The 23,601-nt window shown below is 41.4% G+C and overlaps 3 protein-coding genes across 4 annotated transcripts in view; 2 read left to right on the top strand and 1 right to left on the bottom strand.

Annotated features, from left to right (window-relative positions):
- Positions 1–256: 256 nt before the first annotated feature.
- LOC121619919 (transmembrane protein 238-like) lies at positions 257–3,172 on the bottom strand. Its single transcript, XM_041955860.1, has 3 exons — positions 3,064–3,172; positions 1,335–1,492; positions 257–737 (listed from the first exon to the last, which is right to left on the bottom strand). The coding sequence occupies exons 1-3, from the start codon at positions 3,087–3,089 to the stop codon at positions 574–576; spliced, it is 348 nt and encodes a 115-aa protein (XP_041811794.1). The 5' UTR covers positions 3,090–3,172; the 3' UTR covers positions 257–573.
- A 213-nt stretch (positions 3,173–3,385) lies between these two features.
- On the top strand, positions 3,386–8,410 carry LOC121619903 (coiled-coil domain-containing protein 106-like). The gene is made up of 7 exons (XM_041955843.1): positions 3,386–3,584; positions 4,260–4,424; positions 5,165–5,356; positions 6,027–6,179; positions 6,649–6,849; positions 7,412–7,572; positions 7,686–8,410. Exons 1-7 carry the CDS (start codon positions 3,545–3,547, stop codon positions 7,839–7,841), a joined length of 1,068 nt encoding a protein of 355 aa, XP_041811777.1. The 5' UTR covers positions 3,386–3,544; the 3' UTR covers positions 7,842–8,410.
- A 3,331-nt stretch (positions 8,411–11,741) lies between these two features.
- The window catches only part of cnot3b (CCR4-NOT transcription complex, subunit 3b), a 33,990-nt gene continuing 22,130 nt past the window's right edge, over positions 11,742–23,601 (top strand). For both annotated transcript variants that reach the window (XM_041955624.1, XM_041955625.1), the window contains exons 1-5: positions 11,742–11,825; positions 16,075–16,137; positions 19,550–19,617; positions 20,628–20,702; positions 22,929–23,018. In XM_041955624.1, coding sequence (XP_041811558.1) covers positions 16,113–16,137; positions 19,550–19,617; positions 20,628–20,702; positions 22,929–23,018 — 258 coding nt within the window. In that variant the 5' untranslated portion in view covers positions 11,742–11,825; positions 16,075–16,112. The remainder of the gene's footprint in view (positions 11,826–16,074; positions 16,138–19,549; positions 19,618–20,627; positions 20,703–22,928; positions 23,019–23,601) is intronic.

Raw genomic sequence — 23,601 nt, forward strand, 5'->3', positions numbered from 1 at the left:
TGATTTCTCTGCTGCACTTTTAATCGCCTTATTTCACTGTAAAACACTATAACTGTGTCATCTTTGTCTTTTTTTAACTCATTTTTTATTGTTTTAAATGTTGCATTAATGCATCTCCACCTCATCACATGTGCACAAACAGATATTAAGCAACAGGACAGTTGGCTGATGTTCCTGAAGCACAGAATATAATGTGCACGGATATGATTATGTGTCTGTTTTAAAGGGACAGTGCAGTTGGTTGTGAATCAATCTGATTAAAAAAAGACATTTTAGAACATATATAAAAAGGTTTTTATTGAAAGCCACCATGAGACCACTGCTTTACTGAATGTCAGTCACATCGAAACACGACAACAAATAAAAACATGAATCATACTAAGACATTAAATCGCACCCATGTGACAGAACAGCAGGTGCACATCTGGACCTGAAACGTTTCTGTGCTTGTAACAGCGTTCTGTGAATTTCAGTCGTAGGTGTAAGTAAACCTTTAGGAGCTTTATTCTATGTCTAATATTAATACTGACGAGCGAAGGCATCACCAGGCGTTGAAGTCCTCCTCCCGGCGGCTCAGCGTTGGCTCCTGTATGTGCGGAACTTGCGGCTGAGGTTGCGAGCCAGCCGGTCGACGGCGCTGCCGATGTGTCCCTGCTCCTTCCGCGTCGTCAGGCCATCGATGTTTCCGCTGTACCACAACACCCATCCGGCCAGAGACGTGAGCACGAACAGAGCTCCTGCATGGAGACCAGTCATCAGTCTGAGGCCACGCAGCCCAGCTACATTACCATGACAACTCAAACATAACTTTATTTCACTTTTTCCACTAGTTCTGGTCTTTAATCTGACATATTTTTATCTTATTTTTGCTGTTTTCTCTTTCTTGTTTCACATTTTATGTCCTGATTGATTTCATTTGCATGTTTTCACATGTTTATATCATCCTGTAAACACAAATACAGTTCATTCCTTTTCACTTGATGTTTGAGCTAAATGTGTTGACAGTGTCATCGTTAATGGGAATAAAACCCAGAAAAAACCCTGTATTACGTGAATATATATTCTTGCTTTAGTGCATTTTTACAGTTTGCTTTCAAGATTTTAAATTGAAACACCAGATCGAATGAAGGAAGTCACAAAAACTATTTACCGTCTGCTTCACGTGAACTTTATGCATCAATAAAAACAAACTCATCGCCCTCCAAAGACTGAATGTGGTCTTCTCTTCTACTTTTATCTGCTTCCTCTTTTCTAGTTTATGCTTTTCATCATATTTAAAACCATCCCACTGCTCGTGTCGATCACAAGTTGAGACTGGGACGGTTGTTTCATACCAGTATAGACCAGTAAGTCTCCAAAGTCCTGTCCTCTGATCTCCAGTGGGGCGAAGACTCCCACCAGCAGGGCGGCTCCTCCCAGTAAGTCCATGAGCACAGCGAAGGCCAGAGCCAGTTTACAGTGGGAGAGGCCGTCGCACAGGGCCATAACCAAACTGTGGACGAGAGAAGAAGAAGACGACGAAGACACAAAAACACATGAAAACTCATCAGGACAATATGAGCTCATCATCAAACTGCACTGATCAGCTCAGTCGATACAAGCTGCAATAAAACCTGCTTTATCCTGATTTAAAGGGAAGCTAATACAAGTTTTACTGTCCATCATATCTCAGTCTGTCTGTTCAACCTGCTGCAGAATAAAATGCTGGGAGAAACACAGTTTTTAGTTATTTCTGGCACAGAAGTGGTCAAAATTCAGCACAAAAGACGAGTTCAAAACATGAGCTATGGAGTCAACTTCATGAAGTTTGACTGATTTGGCTGAAAACTCGCACAAGAAACATCCAGAATTTTCCAAATATCAGCAGTCCAAATCCTGTCTGAGACCGCATCATGAAGCTGATCTCAGACAAGAATAATCATCTTTCTTTACAAGGCACCTTTCATATCATAACATGCAGCTCAAATCAGTAGCAGGTAGTCAAGGCTGCAGACACAAGCAGCAAAGAAACTGATAGAAAGATGTAAAACCCCTAATTGATCAATGAATCAGCTAATTAAAAACTAGATCATGAAGTTTTGAGCTATTTTCTGTTTAGTCTATAAAATATCTGAAAGTATCTTCAGTCTGCTTGTGAAGGCGTCAGTAGTTTCAAAGTTTTGACCTGATTATCTGTCAATAAACCGATCAATTGATCAATGATTAGTGTTAGAAACGCCGTGCTGATCACACACTGACGGTGTTCTGTCCATTTACGACAGTGGTGGAGGAGGAATTCAGCTCATGTGCACACTTTAAGTCCTGCACTGAAGGCGCTACTCAAGTAAAAGTACACAAGTATAATCAGGCAAATGTGCTTAAAGTATTCAAAGTAAAAGTACTCAATGCAGAAATGTTTTAAATACATTATTAAGATAAAATAATATCATTATGATCCATGTGTTAATGTAAAAGCAGGATTTTGCTGTTGTAGCTGGTGGAGGTGGAGCTCATTTTTCTCATTTTAGCATTTCTTCAGACCTAACAGAGTCAAAACATTAAGCCAAACCTCAAAACTATTAAAAATACATTTCTAATATTGAAGTAGTTAAAAGAAACAGCGGCGGATCCTCACATTCGAGAAACTGGAACCATTAAATGTTTTAACATTAAAAAAATGACAAACGATTATCAAAATAAATGACAATAATCATATGCGGATGATAAAATAAAATATGCATTTATAAAGTAACTACAGCAGTTAAATAATAGTAATGAAGTAAAAAGTCTAATATTTGCCTCTGGAATGTAATGGAGTAAAAGCATAAAGCTGCATGAAGTACAGGTACTGAGGTGCAGTAAATGTACTTCGTTCCTGTCCAGGTGAGACGGTTTCCAGGCAGGATGTGATCTGACATTCAGACCTGAACCAGTTCCAGTCCTGGGTCGCAGAGTTTTAAACAAACGCTTTAGCCTGAAAAGGAGTCGCTGCAGAGAGCCACCTGACCCAGGTGAGACGGTTTCCGACAAAGACTCCGACCTGATTCTGGAATAAACTCACAGGAAACGTTTCTCTCCACTCACTTTTCCTGAAGTTCCTCCAGAGGCATAAAAATCTCGATCAATCGTCTTTCTCAACTTTCTCCCCGGACTTTTTCTTCACTTCCGCGTTTACCTTCCTGGCTGTTCTCCACCCACACCTGCGCCCCGCCCTCAGGTGGCACATTTCCGGTGGCTGTTTGAACCCGCTCCAACACGCTCGTGAGAGTCAGCTGAACGTCTCAGCTCGGCTCCGGAGTCACAAACAAGCCGCTGAAAAAGCGTCTTTTTTTTGATACAGGAGCGCCATCGTTGTGCGCATGTGCGAACCACTCGAACGCGCGCGCGCTGCACCCGTTGAGGCCACTTATAATCAGGTAATTGCGGCTGAAGATGTGGAGCAGCAGCTGCGGGTCGTTTCAGGATGTATTACAGAAGTATAACCGAACAGAGAAGCGCTGAGGACAAATAATAACGAGTTCGTCCAAACATCGGAGTTATTACTCATCAGTAGCTCACCTGAGACATGAATCCTCCAACCAGCAGAGACGATGCGAGCCCGCCAGGTAACAGCGACGTTTAAATGGCGAATCCAGGCTGAGCAGCGGGCCGAGGCTCCTGTAAACAGCCTGTTTGAGCACATCCATGCGTTCACTGTGATCAATAACCGCCAATCACAATAATAAGAGATAAAAAGGCCACACTCATCAATCACTTCCTGCTTTTAAACGGCCTCTTTATAGTCTTTATTACTGATAAACCAATCGATTTTAGTTTCCATCTTGTTTTCTGTGTTTTATGACTGTTTTACTGCTTTGTTGGTTTATTGCCTTGGATTTTGTTTTTATTGACGAAGCTACAACTTTATTAACTTTATTATTAGCTGTTATTAGAGCTGAAACAGCTCTTTGGACTTTGATTTATAGTTTAAGTCACTGAAAACATGTGAAACATTCTCTGGTTCCAGCTTCTCATGTGTGGATTTTCCATCTTATTTGAAATGAACTAAATATTGTTGATTTTTGGGCTGTTGGGAGGAGAAAATTAGGTTTTTGAACCTCATTTGTGGCCTCTGAGGAGCACACCTTGCTCTGTGATCAGTTTAATCAGCAGATGGCAGCCTGAAGAGGAGGCGTCCTAGCTTCATGCTGTAAATCTCTATGGGAAACCCTGTTTCATCGACTTTAAATCAATAAAAATTGATCATTTCTCATTTCTGTCGTCTTGTGTGTGACTGTCAGAGCACTACATGCCCCAGTCTTCATCATCATCATCATTAGCAGCAGCAGGAGGAGGAGGAGGTGGAGGTCTGTATCTGGATGCCTATGAGGTCTCTTTTCCTCTGGAGGAGAGCATTGAGAGACCACCTGTGTATCACCTGAACCCGGGCCAGCAGATGATGGACGGTACGCCACGTCTACGACACATGACCACCGCTCAGTGTTATTGATTAACGTCTGGAGAACACGATCACGTTTCTTTATCAGAAATCTGATCAGATCTGCGTTGGGCCATATTGTGACTTTGATGATATATTTGGATTCATTTTTTAATTGTTCAGCTTTGGTTTCGGTAGAATCGTGTTAGAACAGTTTCTTTCTTTCTTTCTTTCTTATTTCTCCTCTTTTCCTCCCTTCTGTTTCCTCCTCTCCTTCTCACTCTTCCTCTCTCCTCCATTTGCTTTCCCATCCTTATCTTCCAACTTAACGCTTTTATTTTCTCCTCTTCTCTCATCCCCTCTCCTCTCCCTTCCTCTTCCTTCTCATCTTTCATTTTCTCCTCTCCTCTTTCCTTCTCTTTCCTCCTTCCCTCTGTCCTCTCCCCTGTTCTTTCCTTTCCTTTCCTCTCCTCTTCCTTTTCATCTCTTTTATTTTCTCCTCTCCTCTTTCCCTCTCTTCCCTCCTCCTGTCTGTCCTATCCTCTTCCTTCCTCTCCTCACCTCTCCTCTCCTCTCCTCCTTGTTTCCTCCTTTTCTCCTCTACCTTCCTCTTCTCTTCTCTTTCCTTCTCTTCCCTCCTCCTGTCTGCCCTATCCTCTTCCTTCCTCTCCTCTTCTCCTCTCTCCTCTCCTCGTTTCCTCCTCTTCTCCTTTCTCCTTTTCCTTCCTCTTCTTTCCTCGCCCCTCCTCTCCTCCTCCCCTCCTGCAGAGCCCGTGGTGCAGGAGCCTCCTCACTCTCAGTACAGCCCTTTCCTCCTGGTGTCTAACCTGCGAGCTCACCTGTACGTCGCTCTGGAGAAGAACGCCTGGCTGCAGAAGCGCATCGAGGAGCTGGAGGAGGAGCGCAACTTCCTGCGCTGTCAGCTGGACCGTTTCATCGTCAGCATGAGGAGTCCAGAGGGTGAGGAGTCGTGTTTGAGTTTGTTGAGGAGTAACTCGGAGAAAATTTTAAAAAATCGTCAATATCAGAATAATGTAATTCCTCTGGGGAATTATGAAATACAGATAACTACAGTGAGTACAAACAGTACAGAGAAATATTAGGACAGTATTTAAAGCCTTTATTAAAAGATCAGAATAATATAAAGTTTGTTCTTTATTTAAACTGAAAGTCCTGCGTGCAGGTTTTCTTATTCAACAATCAAATTTAATGAAGCATCAAAGGTGAAATGATCATTTTGAAGAGTCACTTATTGATGTCAGCAGTAATTTAATGTTGCAGGTGCTTCGACCTTTTCATCATTTCCACTGTTTGTTCATTTGAGCTGTGAGAGTTTAAATACTAATAATAGAATAATTAATTAAACTAATATAATAATCATACATGTTTAAGGTGAAAGTCAAAGGAAAGCAGAAATTCTGAACATTTCTGTGAATGACACCTGCGTAGGAGTTCATTTATTATGTTATTTGTCAAACATTTGTCCACACGCTTTTTTAAATTAACAAGTTTATTTAGAGTTTATTTGTTCTGTTCATTGTTGTTCATATAAAGTTTGTTATTGATCATTTTGTGTGTATCTGGTTGCGACGTGTGCACCTCACAGCAGTGTTTATTTAATCCCACACAGTGACAGAGTGGTGTGGAGACCCCCAGCGTGGTGTGAAGGTCCAGCCCGCCAGCTCTCCCTCGCCTCCCTCCCCCATGACCACCAGGTCTGGCATGACCCTCAAACGCCTTCAGGGACCAGGACCCCGGACCCGCCGCAGCACCACCATCCCCGGTGAGGAAATATCGCAGCTGAACGTCGTCGTGTTAGAAATATGAACTCGGGCTAATCTGAATGGAGCATTTTCAGATTGGGACATGTGGGATGTGCTGAGAGGAGCATTCATTGCACATGTTTATGTTCAGGATATGCATCTCATTTGAGGTTTTTGCTGCAGTTTGCAACACACAACCTCGTCCCTGGTCACTATCAGCTCTGTGTGCTGCCGAACCAGCGGTTTGCAGGGCTGCTGCAGAGATACATGCACGAAGAAAAGCCCTCAATTCTGGTCAGAAAGACAAAAACATCATGAAATACTTGATGTGCAAATATAACAATGCTGGTTGAATGAATGAAAGGAGGAGGCTGCGTTTGCTCACTGCACCGCTGCATGTCAACAGGAATATTGTGGAAGCAGAATATTTCCTGCATGTAAACGTAAAGTTTTCATTCCTGCTTAACTTCTTCTTCTTCGCGGCTGCAGTCAAGCAGGAGTTTCACCTGGAGGAGGATAAGTACTACACCGAGGACGAGTACGTGGAGGAGGAGGAGGAGGAGGAGGACGACGACGACTCGGCGGTGGAGAAGGGCTCAAAGAAGAAGGGCAGAGGGCGATCCAACGGAGAGCCGAGGATGAAGATGAGGAGGATCTTCAGGATCACCCACGGGAGGGAGAGACAGAGAGGTGAGAGGCAGAAAACACAACCACGCCTTCCTCCACCTGTTACATGCAGTTAATTATTTAAACATTGAAAGCATGAAAACAAGCTCCAAAAAGGAAGATGCTGCGTTTACAGGATAAGAGTCTGTGCTCTACTCTGACTCACCGGGTGTAGACTGTGGGTGTCAGTCTGCTTCAGGCACGTCTGTCTGCTATGCTAATGCTAACCTGGTTGCTAATGACACAGATGTAAACAAGCTAGCAGCTGTTACCTTTTCCTTTGCAGGGGCTTTTAATGCCCGGGCTCGCCTCCCCACGAGCAAATATTGCACCAAAACAAGTCCCTCCCGCCTAGACGCTATTTTGCAAGGGCACCATTGCTGCATCCTGAGCTTTGCACCACCCAAAACAATTACTTGGTGGTCAGTTTAAATAAATACGACTAAGCCAGAGTGTTTTTGCAGGATGGTGATGGGTGTAGCTCCAGTGCTGATGCAGCGCTGTGGACGTGCTTCAGATTCCTCCTCTTTCTCATGCACGGTACTCCACCCTCCTCTTTCTCTGCCCTCTCGTTACTCCTCCACAGTTAAAGACCCAGACGGGGTTTTGATCCGTTATAAGAAGATCCTGTCCACCTACCAGCGGGTGAGGAGCATGTCCCGAGCCTTCCAGATCCACGGAGTTGACCGAAACACCATGGCCTCCACCTCGCCAATCGCCGAGCTGCTGCTGGTGGCACCAGAGAAGGTCTGACCTGTTTCTGCTGCTCAGTGAAAATGTCATTTTGTTGACCACCACCTCTCGGTGTCGTCCGCCCAGCGCAGGATTGTAGGTCACGTTAACAGCCTTATCTCCTGCAGGTGGCGGAGGTCGGTGAGTTCGAGGCGTCGAAGGAGAAGCTTTTGGATTACGCCCGCCGGTGCTACAAGACCATGGACGACCAGACGCACGCCAAAGTCCAGACCATGAAGAAGACCCACAAGCTGCTGCCGATCTCCTACAGATTCAGAAACTGAGCAGCAGGAGAGAAGAGGAAGGACTGAACTGAGTTTTCTCTTCGTTTTTTCTTCTTTTTTTTGCACTTTTTCAACTTTTATTTTAAGCATAAGTAATGTCAGAATGAAAAGATTAGTTCTGCCAACAAGCTGCTGTATTTATTTAACTCTCTGTGATATTTTGTTTGATTTCCTGTGCGGCTGTTACAGTCGGCGGGATATTGTTTCCTGTTGTTCAGTTGTATTGACGACAGTGATTTTCGTTGGCAGCTGAAGTTACTTTTTGCTTTACCTCAGGAATTAACTGATTGCACATTAACTACAAGGTTCAGTGTATAATGCGAACTCTAATGTCCTCGAGCACAAAATGACCGGCCTTGAGTTTCATCTTTGTTTTGCATCAAAAGAGAGAGAATATTTATTTTCATTATTAATATGTGACAGCATTTTGTAGTTTATTTTGTTAAATATGTACATTTAATGTGTACGACTGAAGAAGATTTATTTTGTCTTGTATCTCCCTTGAGTGTCCTGATGGTATTTTTTTTTCTGTGTTATTAGAAGGCTTGAAATGTTGTTTCATGAGTGAGTAAATAACCTTAAATCTGTGATTATTTGGGGTTTATTACAGTCAGGACTCGATTCTTGAGATGCTGAAAAGATGAAGGGTGTAAATAAATGTATTAATTCAGCCTTTTGAGTCGTGCATTCAAATGAGAAGATGAGAAAAATCATACTGGCTGCTGGCTCAGACATGATATAAACTTCACATTTCATGCATTTATATGCTTGTATGACGTTAACTGCAGCAATGTGAGCCAATTAAATTCAGCTGAAGTGATTTAAGATAATACATGATTTATGATCAAGATCTGCTGAACAAAATGAGAAATGTCAGAGTGTAACACTGGTGTGTACTATGAGTTTTCATCCTGCTACTTATAGCAGCTTGCAGGCGGTGGTGCCATCCAGTGGAAGAAATGAGTACTGCACATGTTCAGCTGTTAAACTATTGAGAAAGTGAGCTCCTCACTGACCGGACTGATAAAACCTGATGAAATTGTTCATAAATCACTATAGGAGACCTGACCCAGAAGAACTTACCATTTCACTCCATTCATGGTGGCATGCAGAGCTCATGTTGTAGATTTTAATACATTTATTTACTGTTTATTTGTATATAGCTGTTTTTCCTAGTTTGGTTCAGGCCTCGTCATGACAGTTAAGGGAAATCTTCATGCTGCAGCAGACAGACAGTGAGCAGACATTCCGGCTTTGTGTCAACAGTTTGTCTCCATCCAGTTTCTACATGACGGTTCTCCTGTGCAGCTCCAGAAAGAAATGCTTTCTCCCAGTTTGGTGTGAAAGAACTGTACTGGCCTTCACAGAGCCCTGTAACCTCTGGGATGAACTGGAACACCGACTGTGAGCCAGACCTGATCACCAACATCAGTGCTGGGCATCATGTGGGTGAATGGGAGCAAATCCCTGAAGCAGGTTCATCTGGTGCAAAGACTGAAGCCAGAAGAGTGGAGGCTGTTAAAGCAGCAGATTGATGCTCATGGTTTGGTTTGGAATGAGGTTTTCAGCTAATACATATGCAGCTATGGGATGTAGCTTACTACATTTACTAGTACTGTTCTGAAGTACAAGTATGGGGCACAAAATAAAGCTACTGAACAGTTTATACAAGTACTCCAGAAAGGACCAGTTGATGAATCAGCTGACAGGAAATTAATGATCAACTGTTTTGATGATGGTTTTTCCTGTAAAAACATTTGACGTTTTAGCTTCTCAGATGTTTGATTTGCTGCTTTTCCTCTGAATGATCTGAATGATTTGAATGTATTTGTAATAATGTGGAGCTTTGGACTGTTGGTTGGACTAAACAAACACTGTGAAGGCGTCACTTTGGCCTCATCGTCACCACATTTCTCACTATTTTCACAGCTCCAACAGTAAAATCCTGCTTTGACATGAAGACTTAGTCACAGTAATCTGATGAGGTCAGATAGAACAGCAGAACAGTCACAGGGACATTTTACTGCTTTGGTTGTTTTTTCTTTAGATACTCTAAGTGCATTTTCCTGATTATACTTACATGCTTTTACTTGTTGTAACAGAGTGTTTTACAGTGTGGTATTAGTACTTTGACTCAAATAAAGGGTCTGAATGTGTGTTTCCACCACTGCACATCTTTGGGTGTCCTCATTCTTCTGACCATATGGTGTAAATAATGCTGCTGAAGTAAGACTTTGAACACATTTGAAATATGTTAAAGCTAATTTAATACATATGTATTAAAGCAGATAAATCTGTCATTAGTAACATTTAGTATTTATTGAGAAATACATGAATGTACTCTTTTTCTGTACACTGTGGGTCAATACTGGAATATATGAAAAAGAGAGAGCATGAGGTGCAGCAACCACAGAGGGTAAAGGAGGGGTCAGTCGAGCATCTGTCTGCACAGTGAAACCTTTAAAGTCTGATCAATAACTGGTTGTTTTCATCAATCACTATAACATCCACCTGACAGCCAGAGCACACAGGTCAACTATAAACGTGTGAGTTTCAGGAATCATAATGAGGGTCGGTGCCTGCAGGTTCAAAACTGCTCAAACAACAAACTGTTGAAACAATCAATTATGAATCTCATTTCCTTAAATGACTTTGTTATGTCTCAACATGAGAACAACGACATTCGGGATGAGAGGAACTGAAACACCACGGTGTTGCTGACAATGTGCAACGTGTATCTACAGGCAGGAATCAAAGTCTCTGCAGGATGACCTCATGCCCCCATTCACTACAAATGTAAGCAGTTCTGCTTTATTTCCACACTGAAGCACACAGGGTTAAAATAGAAAGTTAATAGTACAAAACTTTATTTAAAATCAGAGTAAGTAGGTGAAAAGGTAAAAAATAACGCACTTCATACACAATAAAAAAGAACAAAACAAAGTAAATGAACATTTTTGCTGCTGATCTGTCAGGAAAAAATACACTAAACTACGACAAATGTTAATTTGCAAGCAATTCATTTTTGAATTTTAGACTATCTAGTAATGAAACCTTAAAAAGAAGCTACTATTTATCATTTAATTTGATGAGAAAACCAGATCATTGACTTCAGCATTTCTCCTTGTCTTGAACTCTGACCTCCTCCCTCTCCATCTCTTGTGGTACGTTCATTTCTGTTTTTAATCACACCAAATCAAAGTTTATAAAGCACAGATGGTTCATCTGGAATAAAAATATGTGAATGTAAGCGCAGTAATTCTAACGCAAGGTCCACAAGCTTTTTCTGGAGCTTTCAACTGCATCTCATTGTCTTCAAGAGCAGAACAAATGACAAAATATAAACACTAAACTATGATAGCAGACTAATAACATATATAACAGAACAACAACCACAAACACTGATGAAAGTGAGAGCAGATAATGTAAAAATCAACTAATGTTTTGAAAAAAATAAATAAAAACAAACGATAACCTCCTCAAATAAACAGTTTATTAATTAATCAATTAATTAATTTACTAATTAATCATAAATCTGTTGAGCTTTTTAGCCGTTAGGATAAGGCAGAGGTTAACTCAATTTCCCAGAATACCCTGCGACCAACAGGAGGGCGGGGGGAAGTAGTGGAGGAGGTGTAAAACAAAACTCAGTTTACCCTTTCACCTTTCAGTCGGTCCAATCAGAGCGGGAGTTATCCTGGAAGTAGTAAAACTAGCGTCTGTTGACAGACAGCCGTCACCGGCGAATAGAAGTACGGGAGCGGCCGCAGAGGACCAATCACAAGAGAGGTAGGCGGGACTCCTGTCCAACAGGGCATCCGAGGAGGAGGTGTTCCTGGTAGCCATCTTGGATGTGCGGAGTGATTGTTTAGCGAGAAGAATTGACATTTTTTTTTTTTAGAGAAACAGCCTTTATTCTGAATCACTGAAGATTTACCGGAGTGGGGCGACTGAGAGAAGAAATCGGAACTCGGAAAAATCCAGGTAAACTGGCTGCAGACCCAAAACTGATGAAATTATGTGCCTCCCCCCCTTTCTCCCTCTGCCTCTCTCCCCTTTCCAAATTGTGTCTCCCACATCAAATAGCGCAGCCGGTGGGAAACTGCAGCTCTCTACACTGACAACAGACCAACTTATAGTCTGTATGTTAGCTTAAAACGGAAAAACCCAACTTCCTCTGCTGAGCCGCGGTGTGGAACTTGCGTACGGAGTTTGTTTGGAAGTGGATCCGCTCGGATGTTGGTGCCCACAGGCTGTTGCTGCCACTAATGATGCCCGCATTGTTTATAAACATCCCGGGCTAACAAATGTTTGTGCCTCGGTGCGGAAACACCGCATGGCTGTTTGGTCGGTCGGTTCCCGCGGCCAGTCCAGCGCTCAGATTCGGCTAGAAAAAGCTCGAGAAACACGGTAAAAGTGTCTCCAGTTGGTCCAAACTCAAGGGGTCAATGTGAACATGTGTTTGCAGGAAAACGGATGTCTGAGTGCAGATATGTGCACCTGTCCGAAAAAGTAATGCTAAAGCTAATCTAGACGGGTTTTAGCTAACGAAAGTCGTGTCAATGAACCTGTGATGCAGTGACAGAACACGGACATGCAGGTGAGCTCACACTGATTGTGTCTGAGTTCAAGTTTACTTGACAAAATGTAGGTAAAATAATGTTTCTTCAGTGTTTAGAATTGACAAAACATCAGAGAAACCATAGATAATAAAGACAAATACACAAATCATCTCAAGTGTGCGTGAGAGCAGTCAAAAAGTAGTTTTATCTGGTTTAAATAATTACAGGTAGGGCCATAGATTTCTTTATAATATATATTTTAATGTCATCAGTCACATTGATACCAGTAACAAACAGGGTGGGTGGTATTTGAAAGGTGTTTTGTACATTTCTAAATATTTTGGGGCATTTTTTAGCTGTACTTGACAGGGACAGTAGAGCGGTGACGGGGACATGAAACAAACTGGACTTGAACAGGGGACGTTGCAGTTTCACGGTCAGCATCTTAAATACTTGGTCCATCAGGATGTCTTGATATGAACAAATTAGTGCATAAAGTTGACAATGATCAGCGTTTTTCTTCTCAACAAATCCCACAGAAAAAGCAAACTCAGCAATTATATTATCCCACTACACTATTTTACTATCAGCTGATCTGAACTAATCACATATTTATCTGCATTCACACTCAGTTGCACGTGTGTCAGGTGCAAGTAGCTAAAACCCTGCAGCAAATCCCACCTTCATGAAAGTTATAATGTTAATGTTTTGGTTTAAAATGTTTTAAAGAGGCTAATGCCACAGCCCTGCAGTAACTCATGCCTTTACTTATACTGAGAAGTGACTAATATTTAATCATCAGTGAGCAGTTAATGGGTTGAAAACAAATATAGAAACAAATTTTAGCAGAACACAACACATTTCAATAGTGGACCTAAAAAACTGCCATCCCAGTATATGCTCTGGAGTGAGTATGATCTCACACAGACTGACTTTGGTCAAATTTAAAATGTGAAAAAATGTTGATATTGTGAGTTAACCTCTGATTTGACTCCTCTGTTTAAATAATATCAGTATTTCAGAAGTTAAATTCAGTCAAGCAGGTTGATCGTCACATTCTTCCTGCATCAGCAGGAGCTTTGTGCACAGTCAGCACAGTTAAAGATCTCAAGGCTTTTTTTTCTCTCATCACAAGAAAACAACTTCCACAGACAGCAAGCAAGGAGCCTTCATTAGGCATGCTCCATGTTTTCCATGCTCCATGTTTTTCAATGCTCCATGTTTTTCAATGCCTAATGTTTTCCATCCTCCATAATTTTCATGCTCCATGTTTTCGATGCTCCATGTTTTCAATGCTCCATGTTTTCAATGCTCCATGTTTTCAATGCTCCATGTTTTCAATGCTCCATGTTTTCAATGCTCCATGTTTTTCATGCTCCATGTTTTCAATGCTCCATGTTTTCAATGCTCCATGTTTTTATTTGAGGGACTTTTGTCCTTCGGAAGAGTCTTATTAAACCACAAACGGAGAAGCAAAATGTAATTGTTCCTCAATTCTTATTTATATTATTGTTGTTAACCCAGGCAGAAATCAATGAGTGATTTCACACTGTGCAAGTTGCATTTCAGAAAATGAAGAAAAATCTTACAGAATATTTGAGAAATGATTGGGGTAAATATACACAATATATATTAATATTAAACGACTGGTATTATAAGGACACAAAATAATATGCAGATTCACAACACTGAATTGTCATGTAGTTTAGATTTTATTTATTGTTTTTGTTGGGAGATTTGTTCACAGTCGTAGTCGTAGTCTTCTGTTTACAGTTGTTTGTTGCTTTATCTTCACTGCATGCTAAATAGAACAACATGCTATTCAATGCTTTATCATTCCAGCACATGTGAGGTCCACAAATCACACTAGGTGACTTTTGAGATCAGAAAAACGCTTCCCAATATTAGTTTTTATCCTTTCTGGTAGATGCTCTTAAGACCACAGCCGGGACTGATGCGTGTGACTTTCAGAATACTGTGATAATATTGTGATGTTTGATTGAAATCATCATGACGCCATAGTGAGGTTGTGATATGACAACTGCTGTTGTTAAAATCAGTAACAGAATTGAGATTATGTCTAAAGAAATGTCACTGAAGTTTGCTCCTTTCCTCCCTTCTAGCTGCAGTATCACACCTTTGTCATCCACAGTGAAGCAGTTCAGGGTTTTTAACATCACAGCTGACCTACAGAAATGTGTCCAGACCACTGAATATTGAATATTTATAAACCTCTTGAAGCTGGTATTGATTGTCTGCTGTAATCTCATTTTTTTTGTTCTTGTACAGCTGCCCGTGATCAGGCGTCTAACATTGAGAGCTTGTAGAAAGTTTATACTCTTCAAACTAGGCTATTGTAAAGAGCTTTGCGTTTTATCGGAAGAATGTGGAAAGGTTTAAAACGATAACCAACCTTACAATTAAATAAGATATTGATCAGGTTCAATATTGACACATGTTGTCATCGTAGCATCTGCCCTTGTGCATCAAATCAAGTGCTCCCTTTCTATTTACAGGTAAACAGTCTCTGGCTTCAGGCAAAGGCTCTTTACCTGCACCTGTAGGCAGCCTGCAGCTTTAATGTAGCTGCATGTAGGAAAAGATGCGTTTTGTTCTGTTGCAACCGCTAGTGAAGTTCTTATTAAGGCTGAGGTACTTTAATTTATATTTAGCTTAAAGAAGGCACTGATTAAATGTGAAGAACAACTTAAGTTCCACTGGGTTTATACAGCACAGTACGAATACCTGCAGACTCTTAAACTTTGATGGTGCTGGAAGTCGAGTTATAAAGTATTTAAAGACACCATAAAAGTTAAAAATATGTCCATATAAAGCACCGTTGTCACACATTTTCTACCTGCTCACCTAATTATAATCTGCTCTACTATAATCTGTAACAATATCACTAGTACTAATGTCAGTGTCTCAGACTGAAGGGAAATCTCCACCCTAAAACAATCATAAGACTGTCAGCGGCTGCTGGCAGCAGGTAATTCATTTTGTGGTCCAGTTTGGTGTTTGATGATATATATTTGTTATTTCTGTGCTGAACTAGTCAAACAGATTATATCATGTTCAGATATTTCCCACCAGAGTTTGATTGCTGGAAAGGATTCATCACCTGTAAGTTATCGTCAGGTTTTGGTGTCAATCCGTAAAAATCAGCTGATTCAGTACAGTGGAGATCATAACCTGGCTCCTCACCGTGTCGCTGAAGTGTGTTGAACCGAGGAGCATTAAATCCAACAGGTTCAAACTTGTCCTGTTGGGTTGTAGAAAATAGTAGAGCTCATCATGTGAGGTGGACAGTGAGCAGGCAGGTGTAGGAAAAGAGGTCACGTTGAACATCACAGAGTAAAAGTGTGTGAGGGAGCACCTCTGGATCTGGCAGGGATTCAATGTGTTGCTCAAAGACACTTCAGCAGGGCAGCTAGTTGAACATGACATCTCTCCCTGTATGTCCATAACCCCCCCCCATCTTTTATCGCTGCTTCCATCAGTGCAGATCAACTGGCTTCCTTCTCTCCTGCGTATTTACATCACATCCTTTTCCAAAAACTGTTTTAGTTTATATATTCTGGGGGTTACTATGTCACAAATGTCCAGGTACAGCAGTGTTTGTAGTTTTTTAATTGTGCACTGTCAAATAATAAACTTTATTTTATCCACAGTGAAAGAAGGCATGAAGACATCATCCTAGTCATCAGTCATGGCCGATAAAAGGAAACTTCAAGGTGAGATTTCTGTGTGTGTGTGTGTGTGTGTGTGTCGTCAAACACCTGAGCTGATGCATGTTCGTGGTGGGATTTGTTGCAGTTGGATCAGGTGCCAGGTGGGCGAGGTTTACCACAAATTATAACACAGGGAGCACCACAGTCACAGAAGAGCATTTCAGAGTAATTCATGTTGCTGTGATTGGAAAGTCCCCCCGTGGCATCTTTGTGATAAACTCCACCCGTCTGCCCCTCTCAGTGGGTCAAAACAAATGTTCAAAATTGTTTAAGTGTGATCACACCTTTCCTACCTGGTTATTCTGTGTCATGTTACGTGGCATACAGTGGAACAATGCACCGTGCCGAGCTTCATGCCGCCTGGTTAAAAGAGCAGCGGGCCTTGTAAACAAAAGTCACATGCGCTCACAAGTAGCTTGTTTGCTGAGTTGTGTAAGCTGTCATCCTGCCAGGTTCGAGATGTTTGGCTCCAGAGGGAGATAAATCTGGTTTTGGTTCCTGTAGCTTCAGCTCAAACATGGTGCATTTACCTGAGCTCTTTGCCACTTATTTACCTTCTCTGCTGTTTGATGTTTGAACACACAAAGAAACGGAGCAGGAACAATGGTCCAGGCCGCACTCATCTGATTTTGCTATATGCTGATTTCCAGTGTCAGTATCTGTCTTTTCCTGCATTTATCTCCTTAAAAGTGTTGCCTTTTGGGTTGTTTTTGGATTATGTTCTATGACACAACAAAATGCACCATAGTTGCATTTTCAGTGTGCTGGAAGGTCCCATCAGGGTTCACATGTTCTCACATGGTAGAACAACTGAGCTGAAATTTAGCTTTTTTTTCCCTGCTGTTCAAAGACAGAACAAATCTAAAACTGTTCAGTCCGAACTCAGAGTGTTGAGTATACACAACGTTTAGTTCAGCAGCTAAAATTTGCAAACACACGAGTACAGCGTGGTCCTTTAAAGCTGAACCTCATTGTATGAAGCTGCAGAGAAGAGGGAGAGCTCAGCCAACATTGAACACGACATCCGTTTGATTGCAGTACGTTAGTAGAAGTGTGCTCCAGCTAAAACTAGAATGGTACATGATCTTCTGTGAACATACTGTGAAATGTCACCACTGGCTCCAAAGGGTTCAAGTAGGGCTGCGACGTAGGTTTACTTTTGTTATTTATTCATCATCTGATTATTTTCTCGATTAATTGTTTTGGTTTCTAAAATGCTAGAAATCAGTGAAAAATTGGCAGTGATGCAAACCAGCGAGCAGGACTGCTGTATGATTATTTTATGATTGTGGTGTCAGCGTGATAAGTGCCTTGATTTGTCAGGTGGAAAAGCAAACACAGACATTCCTGTGCAGGTGTTCTTTTACTGTATGATGTTATATGTCAGTATTACAGTATGATATAAAAGTCTGTTCATGATGCTGGCACACTTCCACAGAGTCCGGAGCACGTTTCAGGCTTCACGTTTCGAGCGAGAACAGTCAGGATCGGACTCCTCTGCTGTTCCTCCCTGCTCCTCCCTTCTCTCAGAGCTTTTCTTTTAAGAATTTAAACAGCGTGAACGTGCCAGTGAGGCTGACGTTGACTGATGTGTGGAACAGCTCGCAGCACTCGGATGATAATGCGTCCAAAGTTCGAGACTCACCACGACGAGCTTTGTGAGCCGACCCAGACGGAAAACCTGGAGGCTCTGCAGTCCCTCAGAAACTTTCCTCACAGTCCTTCACTTTGATCTTATTCTGGTCTGTCACCGCAGGCTGAAGGCAGTTTTTAGACTTTTGAGGATTCTCTGGCAGCATCACTCATTCCTTCACGTGCGCTCCTGTGACATCTCCAACTGAGCGGCTGTCATACTAAAAACAAAACCACACACACACACACACACACACCCTGTAAAACGTCTTCGTGAAGAAGAAAAGATCAAGCACCAGCACCAACTCAGCTCTGTCAAATTGTAATGTATTATTACAGAGGAGGTAGACTTTCATCTAAAAATAACACACCCGCAGCAGAATCTTAACATCAAGGCTGTTTAAGGTCAAACTCAAACTAGAGTTTGTTCACACAACTTGGTCGACGCTGCAGTCTGTTCTCGACTACACCGGCTGCTGCATCCTTCCTCGCTTCTCCACCAGCGATCGCACAGACGGTCAAAAAACAGTCACGTCAATATTAAAATAATGTTAGAAATGTTGAGAGCTGAGGTTTTAATGAGCCAGAAAGGTTTTTTTTTTTTTTTTACTGTCATGTCAGATAAAACTTTCATTTTATCCAGTTGGTTTATGTGTGTTTGTGTGCCACAGAAGTAAAGTTTAAAAGTCAGTGTAACTGATAATTAAACATTTGAAATAATAGATACAAATACAAAGAATACAAGAAAATATGCACATAAATGTGAAGCCTGTGGAACGTTGATCTACTTCTACATCTTGATAAATGTCTCCTGATAATCAGTCTTGTGATATATCGGTCAGGCTCGACTCGAGAGCGCCCGTCTCCCTTCAGCAGCAGGTCTTTCTGGGCCATCGGAAATATCAGGATTATGAGCTCAGGGGCCGTGAGAGACATAACAAGTCAGGGTTTTCTGTGATAAACAAGTTTAGGAGGTGTGATGTTGATGTTCTGTTATTAGCTTCCATGTTTTTCCCATCTAATTTTCACCAGTTCCTGCAGTTTCACGCTGCACTAAAACCACCAGCTCTGTGCTCGCCTTGATGTGGTCCAGTCAGAAATAACAAAAAGACACTAAAATGAGCTTTTTCCTGTTTACATTTAACAGTGAACGACTAATCTGTGTCACATGACGAGGGGAAGCATAAATCTGGGACATGTCGGTGATAGCGAAGCCTAAATCTAGACATGTTTATCTCTTCCTGTCACACTCTCATCTGTAATACACTCTCTGCTGTTCATGAGGCACACTTTCAACATTTTGGAGCGTGTGTGGTGTTTATGTGAGGATTGTTTCCGGTTTATGAGTACAACTATCTTAATCTAATGCAGTCTAATACAACAGTCCTGCACTAAACTCTCCTGCAAAAAATCCTTCAGGTTCTTCTGATGTTCAGTTTTGTTGAGCCGAGTGCATCGCACCTTTGGCTAACAGGCATTATGTACCTTTTTGCCACATGCATATTTCATGAGATGTCAAATGCCCTGCTGTTATCTGGAGTGTGTGAGTTTTTGTGTACGTGTCATATAAAACGGGATCAGTCCGGCGACCTTAGATCTACTACATGTGTTACCCAAACTACTCAGCTGAGTGTCACCTTTAAAAAGGTGTGTTCTGATTTTCACTCCAGATAATCTGCCTTTTTCTAACTGGCTCTGCGTGTTTGGACATGTTTATATTCATCTTCACAAGATAAGTTTCCTTGTTTCGATAATCCTCTCCGCCTTTCTGCTCCTCTTCCAGGTGAAATAGATCGATGTCTGAAAAAAGTAGCGGAGGGAGTGGAACAGTTTGAAGACATTTGGCAGAAGGTGAGGACGGATCATCAATGGGCCTGCAACAAATGAGTGTTTTCATCATTGATTAGAGATTGTTCTTTAGATAAAGAAGAAAACAGTCAAAAATACCCACAAATGTTTCCCAGAGCCTTTTTGTGTTTGAGCCACAGTCCAAAGCGTAAAAATATTCAATTTTCAATGGTTTAAAACAGAGAAAAGCAGAAAAATCTCACACTTTGAGAAGCTGGAACCAGAGCTTTGCAAATTGTCAGATATTAGTGGAAAATTTCCAAAAAAGTTCAACTCAAATATTGGACATGAACCAGAGGATCTTGGCATCAAAGCGATTCAACAATTGATTATTAATTTTCAGCCAATCGACTAATTGCTTCCACCCTAATTGCCGTTATTTGTGTTCCGGATGGGGAATAAACGCTTGCCCTTAATGTCTGCGAGTTTAATTTCTCTGTTAGCTTCAACCGTTACCTCGAGAGATTGTGCAAAAGTCATGATGCAGACAAGACGTGGAAACAGCAGTTATTAAAACAGTGCTTAGCCATGAGCTAACAGCAGTGCAGAGGCCTACAGTGTCAATCGGTTAGTTAATAAAGAGCCAGAAAATTGTCAGTGCTTTAGTTAGCAAACATCCCAGTGGCCCCCTTTCTTCACTGTATCCTGTATTTATATCCTGTATTTATTGTGTTGCTGTGGTTGTATTTGTGTCCTGAGGCTTGTTTAACTGCATGAATCATGTTCTATTTGTATTATTTTCATTGTCTTTATGCTTATTTTATAACCCAATTTGTCTTATGTTGTGTCTTTTTTTTTTTGCTACTGATTGGTATTATTATTATTATGTCCCCACAGAGATCATCACAGTTGCCCTCACATGAATTGACGATACAGAGCTGAAACAAGTTCAGCAAATATTTCATTGACAGGCTGCTAAGACTTTTCACAGACTACATTAGCATTGTGGTATATATTACAGAGTATATGTTGAATTCTGATCTGATTTATTTGACCCTCTGTTTCCTCCACAGCTTCACAATGCAGCCAACGCGAACCAGAAGGAGAAATATGAAGCAGACCTCAAGAAAGAGATTAAGAAGCTACAGGTAAATACAGAGAGATGGTTCATACGTGAGAACTGAAGTCCTGCAAAGGATGTTTTCTCATTCAAGAGTCAATGGGCCTAAAATCCTCTCAGGGCTTCCCCACAACAAAATAAGTAACTGACAAGAACATGTGGGCTTTGATGGGAACATCTGGAGTCTCATCATCTGTAAACCTGCTGCCTTTCTTTTAATGCGCTGGTGCAGCAACACTAATAAAATGAGGACACTGGGAAAACACCCAAAAGCTGTAAACAGCAAAGCTGGCAGGCACCGTCACAAAGATTGGTCTGTAAATGTAAATATGAGCCTCACTGCATCGTTGTTTTACGCCAGTAGTTGCATCTTCACGCGTCCTGTGATCTGCAGGAGTTTGCATATTGAAACCTGGCGAGATTCAGAGAGACGCGGCCACTGAAACTCCGCCAGCTGTCGAACCGACTACCTTTACCTCCCACATGTTGTTATTGAGAAACAGATTTCTGACATCGCAAACAGAGCGGATCCAAAAGGCTGCACATCATCTCTGTGTACAAACAACAGCGGTGATGAGATAATCCTGCAGATGTTCTTTTTGTTTCTGATTCATCATGGCTTCCAGTTTGACCTCCAAGATTCATACTGGGATGTCAAACTGGAACCAGAGGGAGAAACTGTTGTAATTCTGTGCTGGTAAAGCCAAAATATGTGAGCAGAAAACCAACCGCATGACTGAACTGACCAGCTGCAGGTCCTGCCGACTGGCCCGTGCACGCTGTGCCAATCAAATCCAAATGTTCTTTTCATGCTTGGCTGCAAAGCCTTATTCAACCCGTGAAAACACGCCAAGCTAGGTTTTATTTTGAATGCATTCGACGTGTATATTTTATTATAGAACAGATTCGATTAAAATGCTAAATAAATAGCCTATAACAACATCAAATCAAACTCACAGTGCAGAATTCTATCATTTTCTTTTTTCCTCCTTCTTTAATAGCAGCAGAGAAATAATGCACTTAATGTTTTGACTCTCATCATCATCATCATCATTAGTGTATTGTCAACAACATACAAAGTGAGACATAAAACTACGTGTTATTTCCCTCCTGCTAGGAAGGAGAAAAGCAAAAGAAAGAGAAGAATTACACATTTCGAGTGCTGATCTTCTTTAGCATGTTGTGGCAAAGTGAGCTAATTATTCAAGTCAGAGAAGTACGATTAGGATTATAAACGTTTCGTCTAATTGGATATATTGATTATCTAAGTAAAGAACTGACCTGAGTGACTTTGTTTTCCTGTTTCACACCCCATTCACACCTGGTGTAAACCTGTATGAACTGTATCTGGATGTGTTTTTCTGAAGAAGTGGTTAGACTTAAAGATTGCATTAGTGCCGGAACTCACGATTCTTTTCATTATAGATCAATCTGGCGAGTCCATCATATTTCTGATGAATCATTTAATCTCTGTCAGAAAACAGTGAAAGAACTTTGGATGACATTTCCTAAAGCACACAAAGGGACGTCTTTTGGCAGATCTTCATTAGAAGCAGAAGCCAGCGAGTATCATCTTAAGAAATGGCTTCGATGCTGACTCATTTCCTGTTCATTGACTGACCAGTTAATCATTTAATTGTTCTCAGCTTTAGATTACAGTGTGAGCTCGACCACCTCCAGTCTGTCTGATTACAGTGCCCTCCGTGTGGATTAACATGTTTTTCAGAAACCAGCGAAAATGTCCAGATACAGATTACCTGTTTATAGCAGGTGCAAATGGGATCTAATTTCTAGCCAATCAACAAGCAGCAAGTGAGAGAGAAACAGCCAGAGCTGACCTGACGCCTTTCCACTTAGAGCCCTGAAATTGGATGAAAGGACAGTGATTGTTTGCTGATCTGAAATTGTGTGTGTGTGTGTGTGTGTGTGTGTGTGTGTGTGTGTGTGTGTGTGTGTGTGTGTGTGTGTGTGTGTGTGTGTGTGTGTGTGTGTGTGTGTGTGTGTGTGTGTGTGTGTGTGTGTGTGTGTGTCAATATTAAATATCATCATGGTCAGCTGGAGGCAGTGTGTGCTTCATCTCTGTTGCCATGTGGACCAAACTCCAAGCCAAGCCTGTTTGCTGCATGTAAACTCCAGGTTCACCATCCATGACCGTTAAAGACGAGTCTCTGCATGCATTCACTGATGTATCTCTCTCTCTCTCTCCCTCCCCCGCTCTCTTTCTCTCCCTCTTCTTCTTCCTCTGGTCCCCCAGCGTCTTCGAGACCAGATCAAGACGTGGGTGGCATCCAACGAGATCAAAGACAAAAGGCAGCTAGTAGAGAACCGCAAACTCATAGAAACGGTGAGTAGGAACTGAGCAGAGGAGAGGTAGGACCATCATGTTCATTATAACGCTCCCTGCAGGACCCTCGTTCACTCTGGAGGATTGTGTTTGTTTTGAACTCTGGAAAGTCTAAAAAATGTATTTGACAAACTCATCAACTTATAAATGACCGGATTCTGTCCTCGGACTGTGATGGACACGGATCAGCAGTTTACCTAAATTCATAGGCCCAGGAGTAAATGAGTTTTAATGATTCACCCACTGACAGCACTCAGTATACTGATGTTTTATTCATCTGTTCTTCATGTTCCTGAAACATTTTTGTGAAAAAAAAATCTTATTTTGAAGTTTTGAAGTTCAGGAAACAGCAACAAATATGTTTGCAGTAAGTCAGTTATTGCAGTATTTAACTGAAAAGCATTTTATCTAGTCGGTGTCATTTGCTGCAACAGAATATAATTATTCGATTTTTTTCTTGCAGTGTACCAAAAAAAGAGATAAAATGTGTTCATATGTAATGTCTAAATGCATCAATGCTATATGTCAGCAGATATTGTTCCCTTTAAACAGCATTAAAAATACAAAAAGACAATTAATGAAC

Source organism: Chelmon rostratus, chromosome 16, assembly GCF_017976325.1.
Source record: "Chelmon rostratus isolate fCheRos1 chromosome 16, fCheRos1.pri, whole genome shotgun sequence".
NCBI classification, from domain to species: Eukaryota; Metazoa; Chordata; class Actinopteri; order Chaetodontiformes; family Chaetodontidae; genus Chelmon; species Chelmon rostratus.

Coding starts and splice junctions, on each gene's coding strand:
- LOC121619919 (XM_041955860.1), bottom strand. CDS start 3,089: ATGCCTCTGGAGGAACTTCAGGAAAA. Junction 1,493..3,063: donor CTGGAGGAACTTCAGGAAAA/GTGAGTGGAGAG, acceptor TCTCGTCCACAG/TTTGGTTATGGCCCTGTGCG. Junction 738..1,334: donor AGACTTACTGGTCTATACTG/GTATGAAACAAC, acceptor GTCTCCATGCAG/GAGCTCTGTTCGTGCTCACG.
- LOC121619903 (XM_041955843.1), top strand. CDS start 3,545: ATGAATCCTCCAACCAGCAGAGACGATGCGAGCCCGCCAG. Junction 4,425..5,164: donor GGGCCAGCAGATGATGGACG/GTACGCCACGTC, acceptor CCCCTCCTGCAG/AGCCCGTGGTGCAGGAGCCT. Junction 7,573..7,685: donor TGCTGGTGGCACCAGAGAAG/GTCTGACCTGTT, acceptor TATCTCCTGCAG/GTGGCGGAGGTCGGTGAGTT.